Here is a 19,546-nt window from a genome sequence, read left to right on the forward strand (position 1 = left end):
AGAAACTTGTTCACCCAGAGAGTGGTGGCTGTGTGGAATGCTCTTCCCCAGAGGGCAGTGGAGGCCCAGTCTCTGGGTTCATTTAAGAAAGAGTTGGGTAGAGCTCTCAAGGATAGTGGAATCAAGGGTTATTGAGATAAGGCAGGAACAGGATACTGATTAAGGATGATCAGCCATGATCATAATGAATGGTGGTGCAGGCTCGAAGGGCAGAATGGCCTACTCCTGCGTCTATTGTCTATTGTATCAAATGCTTTCTCAAAGTCCAAATATTTGACATCCACAGCACTACCATAATCCATTGCCTGTGTCACCTCATCAAAGAACCAATCAAATTTATCAGACATGGCCTACCCTTGACAAAGCCATGCTGACTGACTAGTATTAACTTATTTTTCTCCAAGTGTATATTTACTTTAGTCCACATTCTGGCCTCCATCTGTTTTCCCAGCTGACATTAAGCTGACAGGTCTGTAGTTTTCTGAGTTATCCTTTGCCCCTTTCTTAAACAGCAGTGTCACATTTACAATCCTCCAGGCCCCCGGACTAATCCAGTGTTCAGGAAGGTCTGGGAGATTTCTGACAATGACTCTGCAATTTGCTCCCTTACCTTTCTCTGCAATTTGGAATGTGTCCCATCTTGGCCTGCCGAATTCTCTACCTGGTGTGCTCCCCGCCTTTTTAGTACATCTTCCTGATCTATTACTATACTCCTCAGTTGTTCAACACCCACATTTCAACTAGGCTATTGTCACCATTTTCTAATTTGGAAAACACAGAAGCAAAGTATTCATTTTGTATCTCTGCCATACCTTTTGCTTCAGTGAGCAGCTTTCCCTGCTTGTTCCTATTGGACCCCACTCTAACCTGCACTGATCTTTTACTATTAATATATTTGAAGAACATTTTACTGTTTGCATTAGTGCAGTCTACCATCTTTTCCTCATGCTTTCTCTCAGCCTTCCTTATTCCATCCTTAGCCTCTGTCCTGCATTTGAGATGATTTCTATTGCTATTATTATTCTGGTATGCATTATGTACCTTCTTTTTGTTCCTCATTTTCTCATCAATATCTTTAGTTATCCAGGGGTCTATAGCTTTAGATATCCCTTATTTATTTCTTGTAGTTATGTATCTAGTTTGTATGTTATATAGCTAATTTGCAATCTATTCATCTCTTTTTTAAAATTTTACCAGTTTTCATCCACTGTTTTATCCATGACAATGTATTCCTAATCAACCTGGTCGAATTCAACTTTTAGATCCCTAAAATCACCCCTATTCCAGTCTGGGATTGCAATCATTGACTGATTTTTTTTCCAGCTGAACATTGAAATTTACTATATTATGATCGCTATTTCCCAAATATTCCCCCATTCTGATGTTCTCCACTTGGCCTGCCTCATTTTCTAGAATGACATCCAGCACTCCCTCCAGAGTAGGACTGGAAATGCAGAAATTTCTCCTGCTCACATTGCAGGAATTTCTCTCCCACCATACCTCACACTCTACCTTTTTCCCAGTCTATCTTAGGGTAATTGAAATCAACAATCACAATTGTATTTGTCTTGAAATTTCCATAATCTTCCTACAAATATTCTCTTCTACTGCCTCCCCACTATTTGGAGGTGTATACTAAATATCGGAGAACGTCACTACTCCTTTCCTGTTTCTTACCACCAACCATAAAAACTCTATTCAGGAACTGCATCTCACTTGAGGCCAGTGACAATATCTTTGATCAGGATTACTATACCTCGTCCCTTTTTTATTCCCACCTGTTTTCACTAAATGCCTTAAAAACCTGGAATGTTGCATATCCTGTCCTGTTCCAGAAAAGAGGGAAACTACAGACTTCACAAGTTTTTGATAACAGGTCCCTCGTGATCTCCATCTCAATTGTGGTGAGTGAGCCAACTTCTCCCAGAATCCTCCTCAGTTACTTCTCACCGCCCCCTCTGTCTTTTCTCACCTCCATCTTCTTTGGTGGATCAGCTTTTCCCCCTTTTTCCTGCCATACTGATACAGTTAGGGTGATGCACTCTCTTCCTGCCTCCCCCCTTTTTTGTGTGACCACCTGTCTTGTTTTAAACTTAACATACACCACTGAATCATTAATGTTTGAGAAATAATTCTCCCTGTCATTCCCAATCACTGATTAAGTTTGCTTCCTGGACTCAGCTTTGTCTGCTTTGTTCATGTCAAGTTATCCCTTGACTGCAAGTGGTCAGTGGTTCAAGTGCTATTAATTCTTCCATATATGTAGCTTTTTCTTTGTTGGTCCCTTGCCTGGCTATACCTTTAGGGGCAGCATGGTGGCTCAGTGGTTAGCACTGCTGCCTCACAGCACCAGGGACCCAGGTTCGATTCCAGCCTCTGACGACTGTCTGTGTGGAGTTTGCACATTCTCCCCGTGTCTGCGTGGGTTTCCTCCAGGTGCTCTGGTTTCCTCCCACTGTCCAAAGATTAGGTGAATTGGCATGCTAAATTGCCCAAGGTGTTAGGTGCATTAGTCAGAGGGAAATGGGTCTGGGTGGATGAACTCTTCATGAGAATCGATGTGGACTTTACGAGCCGAAGGGCCTGTTTCACCACTACAGGAAATCTAATCTAATTCAGTTCTGAAGGAGCTGCAGGAACACAATAACTTATGCATTGATGTGCACAAACCTTTGAAAGTGGCAGGAAAGATTAAGAAAACAGTTGGCAAAGCATACAAGATTCTGGAATTTCAAAATAGAGGCATCGGCCTGAAAATTTGCTCCTGCATTAGTTGGGAGCAGATTTGGGAAACTTGCCAGCTGAGTCCTCCCAATTCGGCACAAAGATGGTCTAATTTCCATTGAGGGATGGGGCAGATGTTAATAGGAGACAGCACTATCATCCCCAGAAAGGCAGTCACAGGAACAGTGGGATGTGAAGGTAGGCTATGTGAAATGTCAGGCAGCATCCGAGGAGCAGGAGATTTGATGTTTCAGACATAAGCCCTTCATTAGGAATGACCAGCACCACACTCTAGGCTCTGATCTCCAGCACCTCCAGTCCTCACTTTCTCCCGGCTACGTGAAAGGTCTGCCTTGATGGGCAGACATGTTCCCCATCCACCATCATTTTCCCTTATATCCTCCATGCCAACACACCCATTATCCACCATGGGTAGATCTCAGAACCCAATTTGAGAAGGAATAAAATAAATTTGGAACAGTCTGTTGATGACTTTCTGTTAGTCAAAATTCTCTGAATATTAAATAAATCTCTACATTTAAATTACTTCAATAACCCAAACCCTTTTATAGGAAGTATTTGTATTCGTAGCCCACATCAGAGGTTTTATAACCACCTGGAGCTGCCAATTAAATTGTGAATTTATAGATATTGGTTGTTATAATGATAGGTTGTGCAATCAATAAATGCAGGATTATGTCAACAAATAGAACAGAAAGAAGTGCTCACTATTTCAAATGGTAGAGTCTTTTTTCTTAAAGGGCAGGACATTTAAATGCTTTTACAGCCAGACAGCTCCTTAGAAATAATGATTGCTTATGAGTGTTTCCCACATTTATACATAATGATGTCTACTTTTAATAATCGCAAAAAAATAGCACACTTCTCTCAAAAGGCACCTTATCTTTCCCAAAGGTAGTCTGTGGATGCCTCCAAAAGGCTACCCCACCTCCTTAAAAAACTCCAGTAAGTTTGGAGTTTCTTTCAAAGGTGTAAAGGTCATGAGTCATGTTTGGAGAAGCCATCAATGAAAATTGGGTCGGTTTGAAGGTGATGCACTTTGACAAGTGCAGTTAACTCCCTGAATCATATCCCTGCCTCCATCCCACCCCACTCCCACCTCCTCCCACCCCAACGACCACATTGACTATTCAGTTCAGGGATGGCAATTCTGGATTTATCGTTCTGATGCTGTTTTGCCTAAGCCAAAGAATCTCCATGGACTTGTGAAAAATTCAAATCATACAGTCCAAAATAAGGCAGTTGTGGTGTATCTTTATAAACCATTCACTTGGCCTCAACTGGATTATTGTGCCTAATGCTGAGCACTACACTTTAGGAAAACCAATAACAAAGCAAAGAGGGTGCAGACATGATTTAAAAGCATGGCTTCAGGGATGAGAAATTTCAGTTATATGAATAACATTAAGAGGCTGAAGTTTCTCTTTGGAGAGGGGAAGGAGAGAAGGAGAGAGAGATTTGTAATATTGTGAGGGATCTGAACAGAGTGGAAAAGATGAGGCAGTTCCTGTTAGTGGAGGTGAACCATTTAAGGTGACTGGCACAGAAATATTGGTGACATAAAAAAAACCTGTTTTGCACTGTACATGGCGAACACTCTGGAATGTTCTGTCTCACAATGCAATGGAGGTAGATTCAGTCTCAGCTTTCAACAGGGAATTGGATAATTATCTGCCTTTGCAAGGTTATGAGTAAGGGCAGGGTTGTGGGAAAAAGTGAATTGTGTTCCTGGAGGTCCGGCTTGGACATGATGGGTTGAACGGCCTATTGTAACCATTCTGTGGTCAGACTGCTTTAGAGAGGTCCCTGACTCGTCACAGCTGAAAATTGAGCAGTGAATCTGCCTCCAAGAGTGGGAAGCCCCAATCAGGTTTCACAGTGATCAAGTTGCTAATTACTTGAATTTGTGCTCCCCCCGCCATCCCACACCTCCATGTGGAAAGGTGTCCTATCTTCCAAAGCTGTTGGCCAATCAGATGAGAACCAAAAAACCTTACAGTGTGGAAACAGGCCCTTCAGCCTAACAAGTCCACACTGACCCCTGCAAAAGTAACCCATCCCCCTAACCTATTATCCTATATTTACACCTGACCAATACACATAACCTACACATCCCTGGACACTGTGGGCAATGTAGCATGACTAATCTACCTAATCTGCACATCTTTGGACTGTGGGAGGAAACTGGAGCACCCAGAGGAAATCAATCCAGAGCCGGGGAGAATGTTCAAACTCCACACAGACAGTTGCCCAAGGCTGTAATTGAACTAAGGTCTGTGGTGCTGTGAGGCAGCAGTACCACCCAAGATGGCATGGTACCAGCTTTTAGGTGCCAAGAGTGCCATCAGGACTGATGGCCAGTGCTGGGAATGCAGCAGCACTGCTACCCCAACTCATAACCCTTCAACTCCTGAATTGCTGGAGACATACTGGACACTGAGATAAGTCAGGGTGGCTTTACTCCATATTGCAATGTTGAGAGTGTGGTGCTGGAAAAGCACAGCATGTCAGGCAGCATCCAAGGCGCAGGAGAATTGATAATTCGGGCATAAGCACTTCATCAGGAATGAGGCTTGTGAGCCGGGGGGGGCTGAGAGATAAATGGGAGGGGTTGAGGGGGGAAGGTAGCTGAGAATGTGATAAGTAGATGAAGATGGGGGGGAAGGTGATAGGTCGGAGAGGAGGGTGGAACGGATAGATAGGAAAGGCGATTGACAAGTCAAGAGAGTGGAGCCAAGTTGGAAGTTTGAGACTGGGATAACATGGGGGGAGGAGAAATGAGGAAAATGGTGAAATCCACATTGATCCCCCATGGTTGCAGGGTCCCAAGGTGGAATATGAGGTGTTCTTCCTCCAGGTGTCGGGAAGTAAGGGCTTGGTGATGGAGGAGGCCCTGGACCTGCATGTCCTTGACAGAGTGGAAGGGGGAGTTGAAGTGTTCAGCCACAGGCAGTGGGTTTGGTTGGTGTGGGTTTCCCAGAGATGTCCTCTGAAATGATCCGCAAATTGACATCCTGTCTCTCTCTGATGTAAAGGAGACCACATCAGGTGCAATGGATACAGTAGATGACATTGGTGGAGGTACAGGTAAATTTCTGATGGATGTGAAAGGATCCTTTGGGCCTTGGATGGAGGTGAGTGGGAGGTGTGGGCACAGGTTTTGTACTTCATTTGGTGACAGTGGATGGTGCTGGGTGTGAGGCGTGAGGTGTGGGCTGGAGGGGTGTGTGGATCTGATGAGGGAGTCGCGGAAGGAATGGTCTCTCTGGAATGCTGTTGGTGGGGGAGGAAAATATGTCTCTGGTGTTGTGGTCCATTTGTAGGTGGCGGAAGTGGTGGAGGATGATGCGATGTATATGGAGGTTGGTGGGGTGGAGAGTGAGGACCAGGGGGTTCTGACCTTGTTGTGTTGGGAGGGGTGGTGTTTGAGGGTGGAGGTATGTGAAGTGGAGGAGATGCGCTGGAGGACATCGTCGGCCACGTGTGTGGGGAGATTAGTGTCTGTCTCGATATCAGGTGAATATATAATGTCCAGAAGATGGTGACACACTAAGCCTCTGTATTTACTCATCACATCAACCATGTTGTCTGTGAAGTGAACAAACTTCCATTGGCTATCTAGGAAAATGCCAGCCAGCTTGCTGTTGTAAAATTATTGCACCAAAAATGCTTTAGTTGGTGGTGTTATGGTAGTAGCACAGAGTCTCTGCTTGCTGTTTTCAGTGTATTCTACCCAAGTTCTGGTGTTATTTTTCATTAATAAGAGCAGGCAGTCTAAGCAGACACCAAAGATCAGAACCCATGGAGACAACAGAAAATGGAGCAGCATCCTTCAATCCCTGAGACATCGGTTGGCATTGCAGCCCACAGCCTTTTATCTACCCCTCATGGAACAGAGGTGACATCTAATGCCAATTAACAATCTCTTTGGATCCGACTACTGCCTTTTGTATTTTTGATTGGATTTTCCTAAAATCAAGAGTAGGAGCTTCTAATGCTCTCAATACATGCTTTATGCAGAATCCTTAGGAAAGCCTTTGAACACTTCTAGAATGTTGCCAGATTTTAGTGGTGAGGGTTGGCTGATATTTGGAGCGTCATTTGTTGGATAGTGAAAATGGCTTGGAAACTCTTCAGGTTCAAGTTCCATTCCAACTTCATATTTTCCCCATCATCAATGTATTGAAACTGAAAATGAATTAGTTATATCACACCATTTTGATAATTGGCTATACTTTTGGGGATGAGGACTGGGCAATGTTGGGGAGCACAATGGGTGAGGTCAATATTAGATGTGTGATGTTCCCAATGCTTTGCCTCTTTAAAACACATATTACTAAAGGCAAATAGCCATTCTTCATGTCTTGTCCTGTCCCTTTTCCTTTCTTAATAATATTTCTGGCAAGTTTGGTGGCTGGGGTATTTAATCTGGTGAAAGAGGGGCAGATGAGGATGCTGATGTAAGATTTGGATCTAAAGCTGGTCCCCTTAATAATTAGTCTGACCTAAAGTTGCTGAAGTTCTGTATTTTAAACGGTAACCATTTTATTGCCAAATACTATCTACACAAGGTATTTGAGAGTTGGCTGTCACCATTCATAGCTTGGCAATAAGTTCTTGCCATGTGATCTCTGACATCATCACAATGGCTGTTGTCACTTATATTCTAAATCTTTCAAACTTTCTTATTCTACATTGTTCTTCTGACTCCTTCCCAATTACAGCTGGAGCAGCAATACTGTTGGATGGTCTTGTCACCCTACTGCCCCATTGGAGTGATGAGTTACAGGCAATGAAGGGCTTTCAACTGTTTCACAGGGAAACAAAAGCCCCTTTGCTTCAATGAAATGATATATGTTATATCTGTCTGTTTAGTCTCCAGCAGTAACTTTCATCCCACTATTCTGTAAGGATTTACAAGTAGGCAGTTTAATATATCTTAATTATCGTTGAGTTCCTACCAGCTGCTGGTTTAAATACAGTGTTTCCAGTTGGCAAGCATGTCTTCCAGAGAATCATGAGTTGGGTGCCATCTCAACACAATTTTAATTCAAAATAAAGTCTTACTCAATGCCCAATTGACTAGTAAAATGTGGCAGGACTAGGAATTGTTGCCATTGAAACCGTGCTCAAAGGCTGGCTTATCTGTAGGCAATTATATCATAAGTATGTGTGTGCTATTTTGATTGCCAGGAGAATTTACAGCTTCTAGATTGCTTGCTTCTAACATTTATTGCCTTGATAATGCTCAGTAAGGTCTATCTGCTTATCATGGGTGCTGTTGTTGCTAGGTTCATTTGGATGGACGATCAGTTGGAAGAAGAGGAATAGCACCAACTAGCCTCAGCAACCAGCATGTGCAGAAGTCGGGCCAAAGACAGCAGGTGAGGGGCGCTGCTCATTGGAGGCCATACCCACCACAGAGGGTACATAGGGCAACAGTTATTTTCTTGGACTTATCCGAAGTGCAGTCCATCAGATGCTGAACATCCTCCGGCTGCTCTTAACTTCTATGTCAACGGTTCCTCCCAGTCTCTCCAGAGGACGGCGCCCACCATCGCCCAGGCTGCAGTGCACAACTGTATTAAGAAGGTTTGCCTGGTCTAACAGTGCATCACTCTCCCCATTGGCACCAACAGATAACAGGAGATGGCTTTGGTGATTTGCAGCATTGGCTGGATTCTCTTTCATACAAGCTGTTAGTGACTATATGTGGTAACATCAGAATACCAGCCAGCAGGATTTGAGAAAATAAATAACTACTACTCTCACTCTTACCCACCTAGTCTTGAATGATTGAAACAGGACATTATTAAAGCCTTGGTTCAAACATGGACAAGAGAATTGAATTCCAGAGCTGAGATGAGAGTGATAGACCTTGACATCAAGGCCACATTCAACCGAGTGTGTCATCAAGAAGTCATAGCAAAACTGGAATCAATGGGTACCGGGGGCAAACTCTCTGCTGGTTGGAGTCATATCTGGCACATAGGAAGATGATTGTTGGAGGTCAAACATCTCAGCTCCAAGACATCTTCTGCAGGAGTACCTCAGGGTAGAATCCTAGGTCCAATCATCTCCAGCTGCTTCATCAATGACCTTTTCTCCATCATAAGGTCAGAAATGGGGATGCTTGCCAATGATTGTACAATGTTCAGCACCATTCACAACCCCTCAGATACCGAAGCAACCCATGTCCAAATGCAACAAGGTATGGACAATATCCAAGCTTGGGCTGACAAATAGCAAGCTAACATTCACGTCACACAAATGCTAAGCTATGACCATCACCAATAAGAGACAATCTAACCACCACCCCTTGACATTCAGTTGTGTCACCATCACTGAATTCCCATATTTCCAACATACTAGGGGTTACCACTGACCTGAAATACTTCTGGACTTGCTCCATAACAGTGCAGGTCAGAGGCTAGGAATACTTGGGTGAGTATCTCACCTCCTGACTCCCAGAGCCTGTCCACCATCTATAAGGCACAAGTCAGGAGTGTGATGGAATACTCCCCACTTGTCTGGATGGGTACAGCTCCAATAACACTCAAGAAGCTTGACACCATCCAGAACAAAGCAGCCGCTTGATTGGCACCACAGCCACAAGCATCCACTCTCTCCACCTCTGGAGCAGTGTTTATTATCTACAAGATGCACTGCAGAAATTTAACAAAGATCCTCAGACAGCACCTTTCAAACCCATGACTACTTCCACGTGGAAGGACAAAGGCAGCAGGTGGGAACACTACCACCTGCAAGTTCCCCTCCAAGCCACTCAACATTCTGACTTGGAAATATATTGCCATTCATTCACTGTCGCTAGGTCAATATTCTAGAATTCCGCCACCCACCTCCCCCTCACCCCGCCACCCCCACCCCACCCCATATTTGAGTAGTACAGCAGGATGAGCTTACGTGAGGAGCTGCCAAACCAGAGATGTAGGAGCCTGAAGCCTGTCTACAATGTGTCCCACAGACAGCCTCCCACAACATCATGCTGTGCTGCATGCTGTACAATATTTGCCATACAGAGAGTCCTGTTTCCAAGGAGGCTCAGCAGCATTTGCAGCAATCCTCATTAGATGAGGAGCAAAAGGACACAGCAGATGAATATGGGTCACCTATCATCAGCAATGGAGTAAAAAGCCATTTGAACAAATATAAGCTGACAAATGAAAGTCAGCATGGATTTATGATGGATAGGTCATGTCTGACTAATCTCAATGGATGTTCTTGAGGAGGTCACTAACATGATGGATGGGTGTCAGGATGGACTCCCTGAAGCATTTGATGTAATTCTGTATCATTAAAAAAGTGTGCAGAACTGGAGGTGACCCTGTCACATGGATTAGTAGGTTAGGAGACAATCAGTGGGGTCTAAAGGAAATGTATCTGACCAGCAGCGTGTGACAAGTGGTATTTCCCAAAAATCTGAACTGTTTTTTCTTGCCATATATATTAGTAGTTTGACTGAAGGAATGCAGGACTATAATTCCTGGTTTGTAGCCATCTTACAGCATTATCAATGCAAAATTTGTCATAAACTTCAACCTGCTTTAAGATGTTCAAAAATAGGCCATATGGGCCATCAGTAGCTAGATAACAAATCTGGATTTTCCAGTTGTGATCAAGTGCACAATCTGTCAAACAAATTGAAATGAGGCTTGTAAATTAAAATTGTATGGCCTCATACTGATAACATAATGTGGGCTTCTTACTTGGCCCACCCCTCAGTCACCACATTCATTCCCTGCCTCTCACTATCTCTGCCACATATGCAGCCAACCAGGAACTTGCAAGGAAGTTTTGACAACCTTTTGCTATGTCTTCAACAGAACATCAGCAGAAGTACCAGAGAGATGTTGCGATTGGCAGATTATGCCATTCCTTGGCATGTCTGATGTAGTTGGAGATTTTGAGAAGCCCCACACAGAAACCTTAGCCTTTCTATTGTTAAAACAAACTACATAAGCTTTATCTGAATAAAGATTCTGGAAAGTGTCTTCTACTTCTTCAAACCATTTGAAACCATCTGAGCAGAACATGCTAGAAGTTTGAGAATTCTAGCTATCTTGACTGACTACATCCTCTATAGCTGGTAATCATAGTGCAGGTTTTCAGCTAATATGGTTCCAGCTCTGAAGAAAATATGAAATGAAAATGTAATACATACATCAAAACACACAGAAGTTGAATTCACCCACTTTGTTGTGTTACTGTCCAATCTATTTGCTGTTAATATTAACACAGCATTTCATTGCCTTTTCACTTATTCTAGACCTTTTACATCCATTTAACCTATCTGAAAAGCCATTCAATTACTGATTAATTTATTTAGATCAATTTCAGTTTATACTTATCTTTTGCTCCATAGCACTGGAGCTAACTTTAACTTAAAAGTTGAGTCTGGTATTAAATTTTTTCTGTCCCAATCTGACATTTGTGTATGTTTTGCATAAATCAACTACACTTACATTCATTACAAAAGACTGCATAGGAAACCTTCCTTTTCGTTATGCAGATCATGCCCAAATTTACCTAGCAAACAACTCCTGTGTCTGCACCTATTCCCTCCCTGCTACTCATCAAAATCTTTATCCACATCATTGTCACTTTCAAGTTGGAAGCTGACAAAATTCCCAGTGGCGAATTAATGTTTCAAAATGCTGTCTTGACATAAACCCCATTGATTTATTCCTTCACTCACCTAATACAGGTGCCAGCACCTTTTATTCCCGTTAATGGCTGTGAAACCTTGCTCTGAATGAATTATGCCCCATATTTCCCACAATACAGAATTGTTTAATTGGCTGAATACTTTGAACTGTATTAAGGTTGTGAAAGATTCTTGTATAATTTTATTTTAGGGCAGCACTTAACTTAGATTTACAACCTTCTTCAGCCCTAAGTTCCCATTTAACACTTCATTTTGGTTATTTTAACATATTGTAAGCCATGCCAATGAAATCAAAGTCCGGAGAAAGGTAAAATATCTCTTCTGTTCTATGCTGATCTACTCTGCTACCTGAAGATTATAATACAATCCTTGTCCACTTCCACCAATGATGGCACAGTTTTTAACCATCATGGCCTACAGTTTGACATTCTGATCGACAATTCTCCAGCTTCAAACATCTGGACCCAACTTCTAAAAGCAAATTAGCCCCTTTGGCTGTACCTTTAGTGCCCTTTCCAATATTGAACCTTCTCCAGGGTGAAGTGCTGTGAAATTTTAATCTCTACAACATTACTGTAGAGATGGCATGGTGACAGTTTCTAGACAATCTGTTATGCAAGGAGGAAATACTTATATGTCTTTTCTATTTCATTGTAGGATGACTACCTCCATTGGGTACTTTGTTTTAACCCTGGGAACTCCCAACATGCACGGTGACCCTTACCTCAACTGTTTTATTTCTGCAATCAGTGAAATTGTCGCATACACAGCTGCATGGTGGATGGTGAACCATGCACCGAGACGACTAGCAACTGCTTCCATGTTGATCCTTGGTGGTGTGATTCTGCTCTTCATTCAATTTATTCCTCCATGTAAGAGCTTTACAGCATTCTGCCACTTCATTTTTTTAAATGGCTGATGGTTCCCTGCTTCACTCTTTTTCCTGAGGATGTTTTTATTTGCTTTTTTAAAAAGTCAGATTTTTTAAATTTGAGAAAATTAAAGTTGAAATAAGAGCTCTCTTCATGGTACAATCCTAAGTGCACTACTCATTGGGTTCCTGACATTTTAGTTCAGAAAAATCTAGAGGTCAGTCCCTAGTCCACTATGGGCATGTTGACAAGTATCAAAATATAAACTGCTCGATCTTTAACATTTCTCTATTACAGCATTTGTGGGAGTCCCTGATTTATGAATGTCCATATCCCTTTAAACCTTTCCTATCCATATACCTGTCCAAATGTCTTTTAAATGTTTGAATTGTATTCGCCCTACCATTTTATCTGGCAGTTCGGTCCATATATGCCCTGCCCTCTGTGTGAAAAAGTTGACCCTCTGGTCCCTTTTAAATCTTTCCTGTCTCACCTTAAACCTATGTCCACTAATATTGAAATCCCCATCTTAAGGAAAAGACCTTTGCTGTTCACCTCATTAATGCCCCTCATGATTTTATAAACCTCTACAAGGTCACCCCTCAGCCTCCTATGCTTCAGGGAAACCAGTCTCAGCCTACCCAGCCTCTCCTTATAACCGAAACCCTGTGGTCCTGGTAACATCCTTGTAAATCTATCCTTTGATATATTTTAACGGGTAAAAAGAATGGAGAATTTCCTTTCCATTTTGATAGCTGGACTATCCCGGACAATTCCCAGACTCATGACACAAGGGGCATAGTGAAAGAAGCCAAGTACCTGGCCCTCCAGGGTTAACTTGGCAGGTTCTGGCCTCCTATAATCAGGCCAGGATCTGGTGTCAGTGCTATCCCAGTTTCAACATTTCAGTGACAGACATTCCTGACCACAAATCCCAGTTCCTTATGGCAAGGCACAGGGGGGAGATGGACAGGGTGCTACGAGGCTGCAGTAATAATCCAGATGCTCAGGTTAATGCTCTGGGAGCATGGGTTCAAATCCCACCACAGCAGCAGTGAAATTTTGAATCCAGCTAAAAAAAATCTGGAATTAAAAACTAGTTTGAGTTATGATGATGATGAAGCTATAATCTGATTTTCATTAAAAACCCAGCTGGAAGGCAATCTGCCATCCTTATGTAGTCCGGCTTGCATGTAATTCCAGACACACAGAAATGTAATGGACTCCTTTCTGAAATAGTCATTTAGAGTAATGTTGGTTCAAGGGCAATAAGGGATGAACAGCAAATGATGTCTGTGGTGCCCACTTTCCCTGAAAGAATGAAGAGAGTAAAAAGCCGGAATGTCTGAAAAATCTTTGAAATTTGTGGTCTGTGCCGGGTCTATTTGTGGATCCTTAGGGGCATAAAAGCTGCCAGGAGCAAGATGCACTCGTCAAAGTTTAATACTGTCTGCCCATTGGAAATCAGAAAAGTTCAAATCAATGGGACAATATAGCTGTCATCTAATTACTCTCTGTTTGATTTTAATGTACCCTTCTCAGCAGGTGGGATGGTGACTCACTAGAAATCTGCAGGATTGTCTTCAATTATCCAGCTCTGGGGCCTGATTGCTATTTTAGACAGAGGCCAAAGCAGGGGAGTCTTGGTGACATTCCTGCCCAATCATTCAAGCAGAAAGAGGAGGCAGATCAGAAAAAGTCCAGAGTAGCACATCTTTTAACTTTAATTTTGTTTTGCTTTCTTTAAGAGGACCAGACCGAGCAGGAGAACATCTCCATGCTGCAGCTGGAACGATTAGGTCTTCCCTGCACTAGGTGCCAGCCTCTACTTATCTTGAGTCCACTACTACGGCACCTTCCGATTTACCTGAGTACTGGAGACTGATCCTTTGGTTCTCAGAGGTGATCTCTTACTTAAGATGTTGTGCCACCCACCCACCAATGGATTGCCATCTTCTGCTGACTTTGGACGAGAGACAGACCAGAACCACACAGATGAGAATCCAGCCAGATTTCATGGGGTTGAAGCCAGAACAGTCAAATATACACCTCATATTCTCAGCTTGAGTTATTATCAGAGTTTTAAGCTCATTATTCCAGGAGAAGGGGGTGGTGAAAGGCTGTCTACATGGTTGTCATTTGCTTAGTTTCGAACACTTGTTTTTTTTTTGTTTGTCTATCTATTAAAGTGGAGACAAAGCTTTGATTTAACACCCATGGCATCTTCACAAATGCCAATTAGCACTGTGTGCATATGAACAGATGATAGACAAGTAAGGAAGAGATATGTTTTTATTCCCTGTGCAATGAGTCACAATTGGATTGACAGTAATGTATTAAATTAACAGTAAAATTGGTCCCATATCTCCGAAAAAGACACATCCTGCAACAGGAATTCTGCAATGCCTTTCTGCACCTGTTCAATGTTGCTCTCATTGGATTTTACAGCTCTTCATGTTCTGACAACGGTCTTGGTGATGATTGGAAAGGCAGGTATCACCATATCCTTCGCCATTGTCTACGTTTTCTCTGCTGAGTTATATCCAACTGTGGTGAGAAACATGGGGATTGGAATATGTTCCATGGGATCCCGAGTTGGCAGCATAATCTCCCCATATTTTGTTTATCTTGGTAAGTGAAGGGTTGAAAATGTATTGACTGCATTTCTTAAAGAGCTAAAAATGTGGACAGTTTGAAAATTTGACAAAATGTTGAGCACATCAGGAAGGTACTAGCAATAGAACTTGGAGTATTTTGCTGGGAACACCCTGGGAACTGCTCCTGATTAACCACAATACCTTTATGTTGGGGCAGAAATAATGGTCACCAAACAGTTCTGAGGAAATTCTCAGCCACCCATTCACTTTTATTTCATATAAACCTATTGGACAAACAAAAATTACATTGAAATTGACATGTGTATGATCTGTCACATCACGTGTATTATAATTGTCATGCCACACTGCAGGTCAACATTTTACATCAAACCACACTTCTTGCTTTGGACTGACATTAATATTGTACTTAAAATCAACCGCTAAGCACCATTTATAAAATAAGAGGTACAAAGATGAAATTGTACGGTAAGATGCTAGGTAAACAAAAATAAGGATAATAATTAGATATATAAAGGAATTGATCATGCAGATGTGTTCAGTGGAAGCTACCAAGAAAGTAAAAGACATGAAAGGAAAGCCATCAAATCACAGCAAATAATTTTTTAAAATCCTTTTGCCCTTCATTTAGATCGTGGGCGGCACGGTGGCACAATGGTTAGCACTGCTGCCTCACAGCGCTAGAGACCCAGGTTCAATTCCCGCCTCAGGCGACTGACTGTGTGGAGTTTGCACGTTCTCCCCGTGTCTGCGTGGGTCGGGGCGGTGTGGACTTGTTGGGCCGAAGGGCCTGTTTCCACACCGTAAGTAATCTAATCTAATTTCTCCAAAGAGTTGAACACTTGTTGCCAGGAAGTGGCTGTGGCAATGCCTATGGGCGGCTTGAGTTTTAGCACATGCAAGTTTCCACACTCAGTAGATTTAGCTGAACAGTGGCAAGGTAAAGGAGACAGTTCCTGACATGTAAGCTCTTGATACATTTATAAAACACATTGGCTGGCATTTAACACTCCAATGCTGGCTGGGCGTAGAGGGGCAGGGCGGTGAGCTCACCTGAAATGGCCCTGGAAGTCACTGCGAAAACGTTACGGTCATCAGGCAAATAGTTTCCAGCCCTTTGGAGCAACATGTCCTGCCACTTAGCTGCTGGTTGAGCTGAGTTTCCACAGCTCTTCAGTTCCTGCCCTGCACCTGGAGAGGACTGAGACAGAAAGATGCTGGAATCCAAAGTAGACCGGCAGGAGGCTGGAAGAACATAGCAAGCTAGGCAGCATCAGGAGGTGGAGAAGTTGATGTTTCAGGTGTAACCCTTCTTCAGAAACGTCGACTTCTACAGCTCCCGATGCTGCCTGGCTTGCTGTGTTCTTCCAGCCTCCAGCCTGTCTACCAGAAGTGGATGGGAAAGAGATAGGTCCCAGACAAGAAACAGCAGTGGAGGCCCAGAGTAAATCTGATAGGTAGGCCCACTGGGGGTGGGGCATGTTGGATGGTGGGCAAAAATATTGGAGAGATGGGAACAATGAACTTGCAAATAATGTTTAATGGTGCATAAATATGAAAAGAAACACGGTATAAGTCCTTTCTTCCCTTTTCTGATTATTCCTGTGTTCCAATCCAAAGACCTCAGCAGTGCAAGAGGCAATGAGCAGGCTACTGGTACCCTTGCTTTGATTGAGATACTGTTGGATGGCATTTGGGTTTTGAAGGCCCTTGTGTCAGGGCAGACTATGACCATGGGTCCCAGAGAATGAGGGAGGGTGTGGAGGAGACCAGGAGAGGAAATGCTTTCAGCAGAGTTCCAGTTCCATTTCCTCTTTCTGGATTTGTCCTCTCAAGGTGTACCAAGTCTTGCAAATTGCAAGATGGTAGTGCAATAGACTTGCCCATTCTATCTGCTTTTCTTCCTTTTCTTAATCCTTCTTTTCTCATTTTTTCTTGCCTTTTTTTAGTTTTAGTATTTTTAATTTTTTACTGATTTACCTTCTGGAGAGAGGTAGTGGTGGTAGTGGGTTCTCTACACTAAGTTTGCGCATTTTCCCTGTGTCTATGTGGGTTTCCTCACATAGTCCAAAGATGTGCAGGTAAGGTGAATTGGTGGAGCTAAATTGTCCATAATGTCTAGGGATATGCAGGCTAGATGGATTAGCCATAGGATATGTAAGGATTGGGTGAGATGCTCTTTGGAGCTGTTAGCGCAGATGAAATGATATCAGTCCGAGCCCAGAGTGCAGTTCAACAATCGGTAACGTTTATTACTGCAGTAACGCCGGCGGAGATCAACCGAGGTCCGAATCTCGGCTGCTCTACTGTTCCCGCGCGCAGCTTCATATTATATATTTTTAGACGTCAGGATGTGTGGGATTTGAGGATGAATGGGATGATAGTTCCCCATCATCACTGGAGTTGGTGTGTATTGGTCTGTCTGTACCTGTCTGGTGGATGCCTGTCCTTTGTGTCAGAATGGCTCCGTATCGATGGGTATGTGTGTGTTTCAGTCAGTCTCTTGAAGTGATTAGGAGATGGGTTTCCATATTTAATTAATTCCGGAGTTTTGGCCCATGAGTCATGGGTAATGTTGGTCTAGTGTGGATTCTTTCTGTCCTCTGTCTCCTATCTCCCAGTCACGTGGTCGGACCGGCAGCTGCTGAGGTTTTGTGGGTTTTAAAGCTGCGACTGCTGTTTAAAACACAAAAATGAATTCTTATTGTTTCCTGATGTAGGCATAGTCCCGTTGCAAATACGAGGGGGGCTCTGATGCCCGCTTGCAGTCCCCCCTTTCGGCAAGGGGTTGGACACGTCCACACCCCCTATGCCGATATTTTAAAAGTCGGTTCCTCACCCGGTACATTCCGCCGGCCATCATGCTGCAGTCATGGGGCCTTTGGATAGTCCCGGGAGAAGGTTACATTAACTCGAGCCCTGTGAGCTCACGGTGCCTGATCGCCCGCCAGGAGTCGATGGCGTGGAGCATGGTCTTCCTGGCCTTTCGTTTCTTGTGCTGAAGGCATGAATGACACGCTACCAGGAGCCAGGCCAGAGCCAGCAGTAATTGTATGCCTACAATGGTGTGCGAGATGATTCGGATCCAGGGATGTATGTTTACGTTTACGCCCCAATCCCACACCCTCTGCGCCCACCCCTGGGACTGCAGAGCTGTGTCTGTGTCCTCCTCTAGGTCCTTTACATGCGACTGCAACTGGTGATACAATTCCACTGAGTGTCCTACCCGGGTCCTCAGCTCCCGTAAGACCTCAGCCAAATGTGGGATGGGGGCTTGTTCAGGCTCCTGATATTTCCTGAGGGTGTCCCTGAATTTATCAGTAATTTGTATGGACTCGGGGTTCCGTCGTCGGACCTCTGAGATGTGAGCTTGCCCAACTGTGACTGGGTGCCTTGGGGTGAAGCAGAACTCGTGCCGGGGAATCGGGCACTGCAGTCCATTATACCAAAATGAGGTTTCAAGAGTGGAGACACAGTATCGTCCCCCCCCACCATATCCCTAGTGAAGTGGGGGCCCGTGGGTTCGATTTCAAGGGTGCAACCCTGTGTCCGGTTGAACCCGCAGTCCGCTGTTTCACTCCTTCGTAAGGGGTGAGGGCAGATGGTAATCGCCCCTCGCTGCTTGCAGCCTGTAAGCGGCACCCCGTACACAGCGCCGTTTCGAGATATGGCTGTGTGGTGAGCTAATCGATATTTGAGGGAAGCGTTTTCCCGTATGACTCCGATGTTCTCAATGTGAAACAGGGGAAATGGCCCCGACTCTGGGGTGACCACGGGGATCAGGAGGACAATCCCGACTCCTGTCGCCTCACTGACCTCACAGTCGGGAACCACTGGGTATACTCTGGTCATACCCTTCAGAGTCCGGCTGTCGAGCGGCCCGGAGCGCCCCGCGAGTGAGGCCAATTTGGCACTGTTGATCCAGTCGGGCACCTCCCCCCTTTGGACCTGGTCAAGATTATGCCGGATCTGGGCTACCATCCACAGGCCATACGCATGGCACAGCTGCCCCTCGTTGGTATGGGCCGTGTTTTCTCTTTCCCGGTCTATAAGGCGGTTAATGGTGTGGGCGTGCGTTTCCAGGACTGCAATGCCATCGAGCTGGATGTACGCTCCCTCTTCCCCCAGGTGTGCCTGGTCTGCCTGATCTGTGAGAGACCTCTGTAGCAGGTCCCTTATTACCCCTTTTAGTTGCTCGACCTTTTCGTTAAGGCCCTGAATGTCTAGGGAGTTTACTACGGATGTTCCCGTGTTGAGTCCTGTGAGAGCATTGTTGACTATGTCCCGTCTGTGTCGTTGTGTGTGCTTGTTATGTATATCATTTTGGTAGTGGGTTGCCCCCATGGCGTCTATGGCCCTCTCTATAACCTCCTTCCCCATCATGGCGTATAGGTTGCGAACCTGTGCTGTGCAATAGTCCGGTACCCGGATGCCCGATATATTGACCAGCACAGGCACGACCTCATGTCGGACGTTGTCATAAAGGGCTTCTCCCTCATCCCACAATACCAGTCCCCCCGCGGGCCCCGGTCCCAGAGAGGGGCATAGCAATATCTCGGGAGTCGTGGTCGGGGGCGGTGTGGTCGGGGCGGGTGGAAAGCACAAATACAAAGAGACTACCGCGGCAT

General features: G+C 44.2%; 1 protein-coding gene across 3 annotated transcripts in view; it reads left to right on the plus strand.

The window, feature by feature from the left end:
- Nucleotides 1–19,546, plus strand: part of LOC122557630 (solute carrier family 22 member 5-like) — a 170,056-nt gene that overhangs the window by 104,675 nt on the left and 45,835 nt on the right. For all 3 annotated transcript variants that reach the window (XM_043705422.1, XM_043705427.1, XM_043705413.1), the window contains exons 7-8: nt 12,089–12,303; nt 14,752–14,934. In XM_043705422.1, coding sequence (XP_043561357.1) covers nt 12,089–12,303; nt 14,752–14,934 — 398 coding nt within the window. The remainder of the gene's footprint in view (nt 1–12,088; nt 12,304–14,751; nt 14,935–19,546) is intronic.

This window comes from Chiloscyllium plagiosum, chromosome 2, assembly GCF_004010195.1.
Source record: "Chiloscyllium plagiosum isolate BGI_BamShark_2017 chromosome 2, ASM401019v2, whole genome shotgun sequence".
NCBI classification, from domain to species: Eukaryota; Metazoa; Chordata; class Chondrichthyes; order Orectolobiformes; family Hemiscylliidae; genus Chiloscyllium; species Chiloscyllium plagiosum.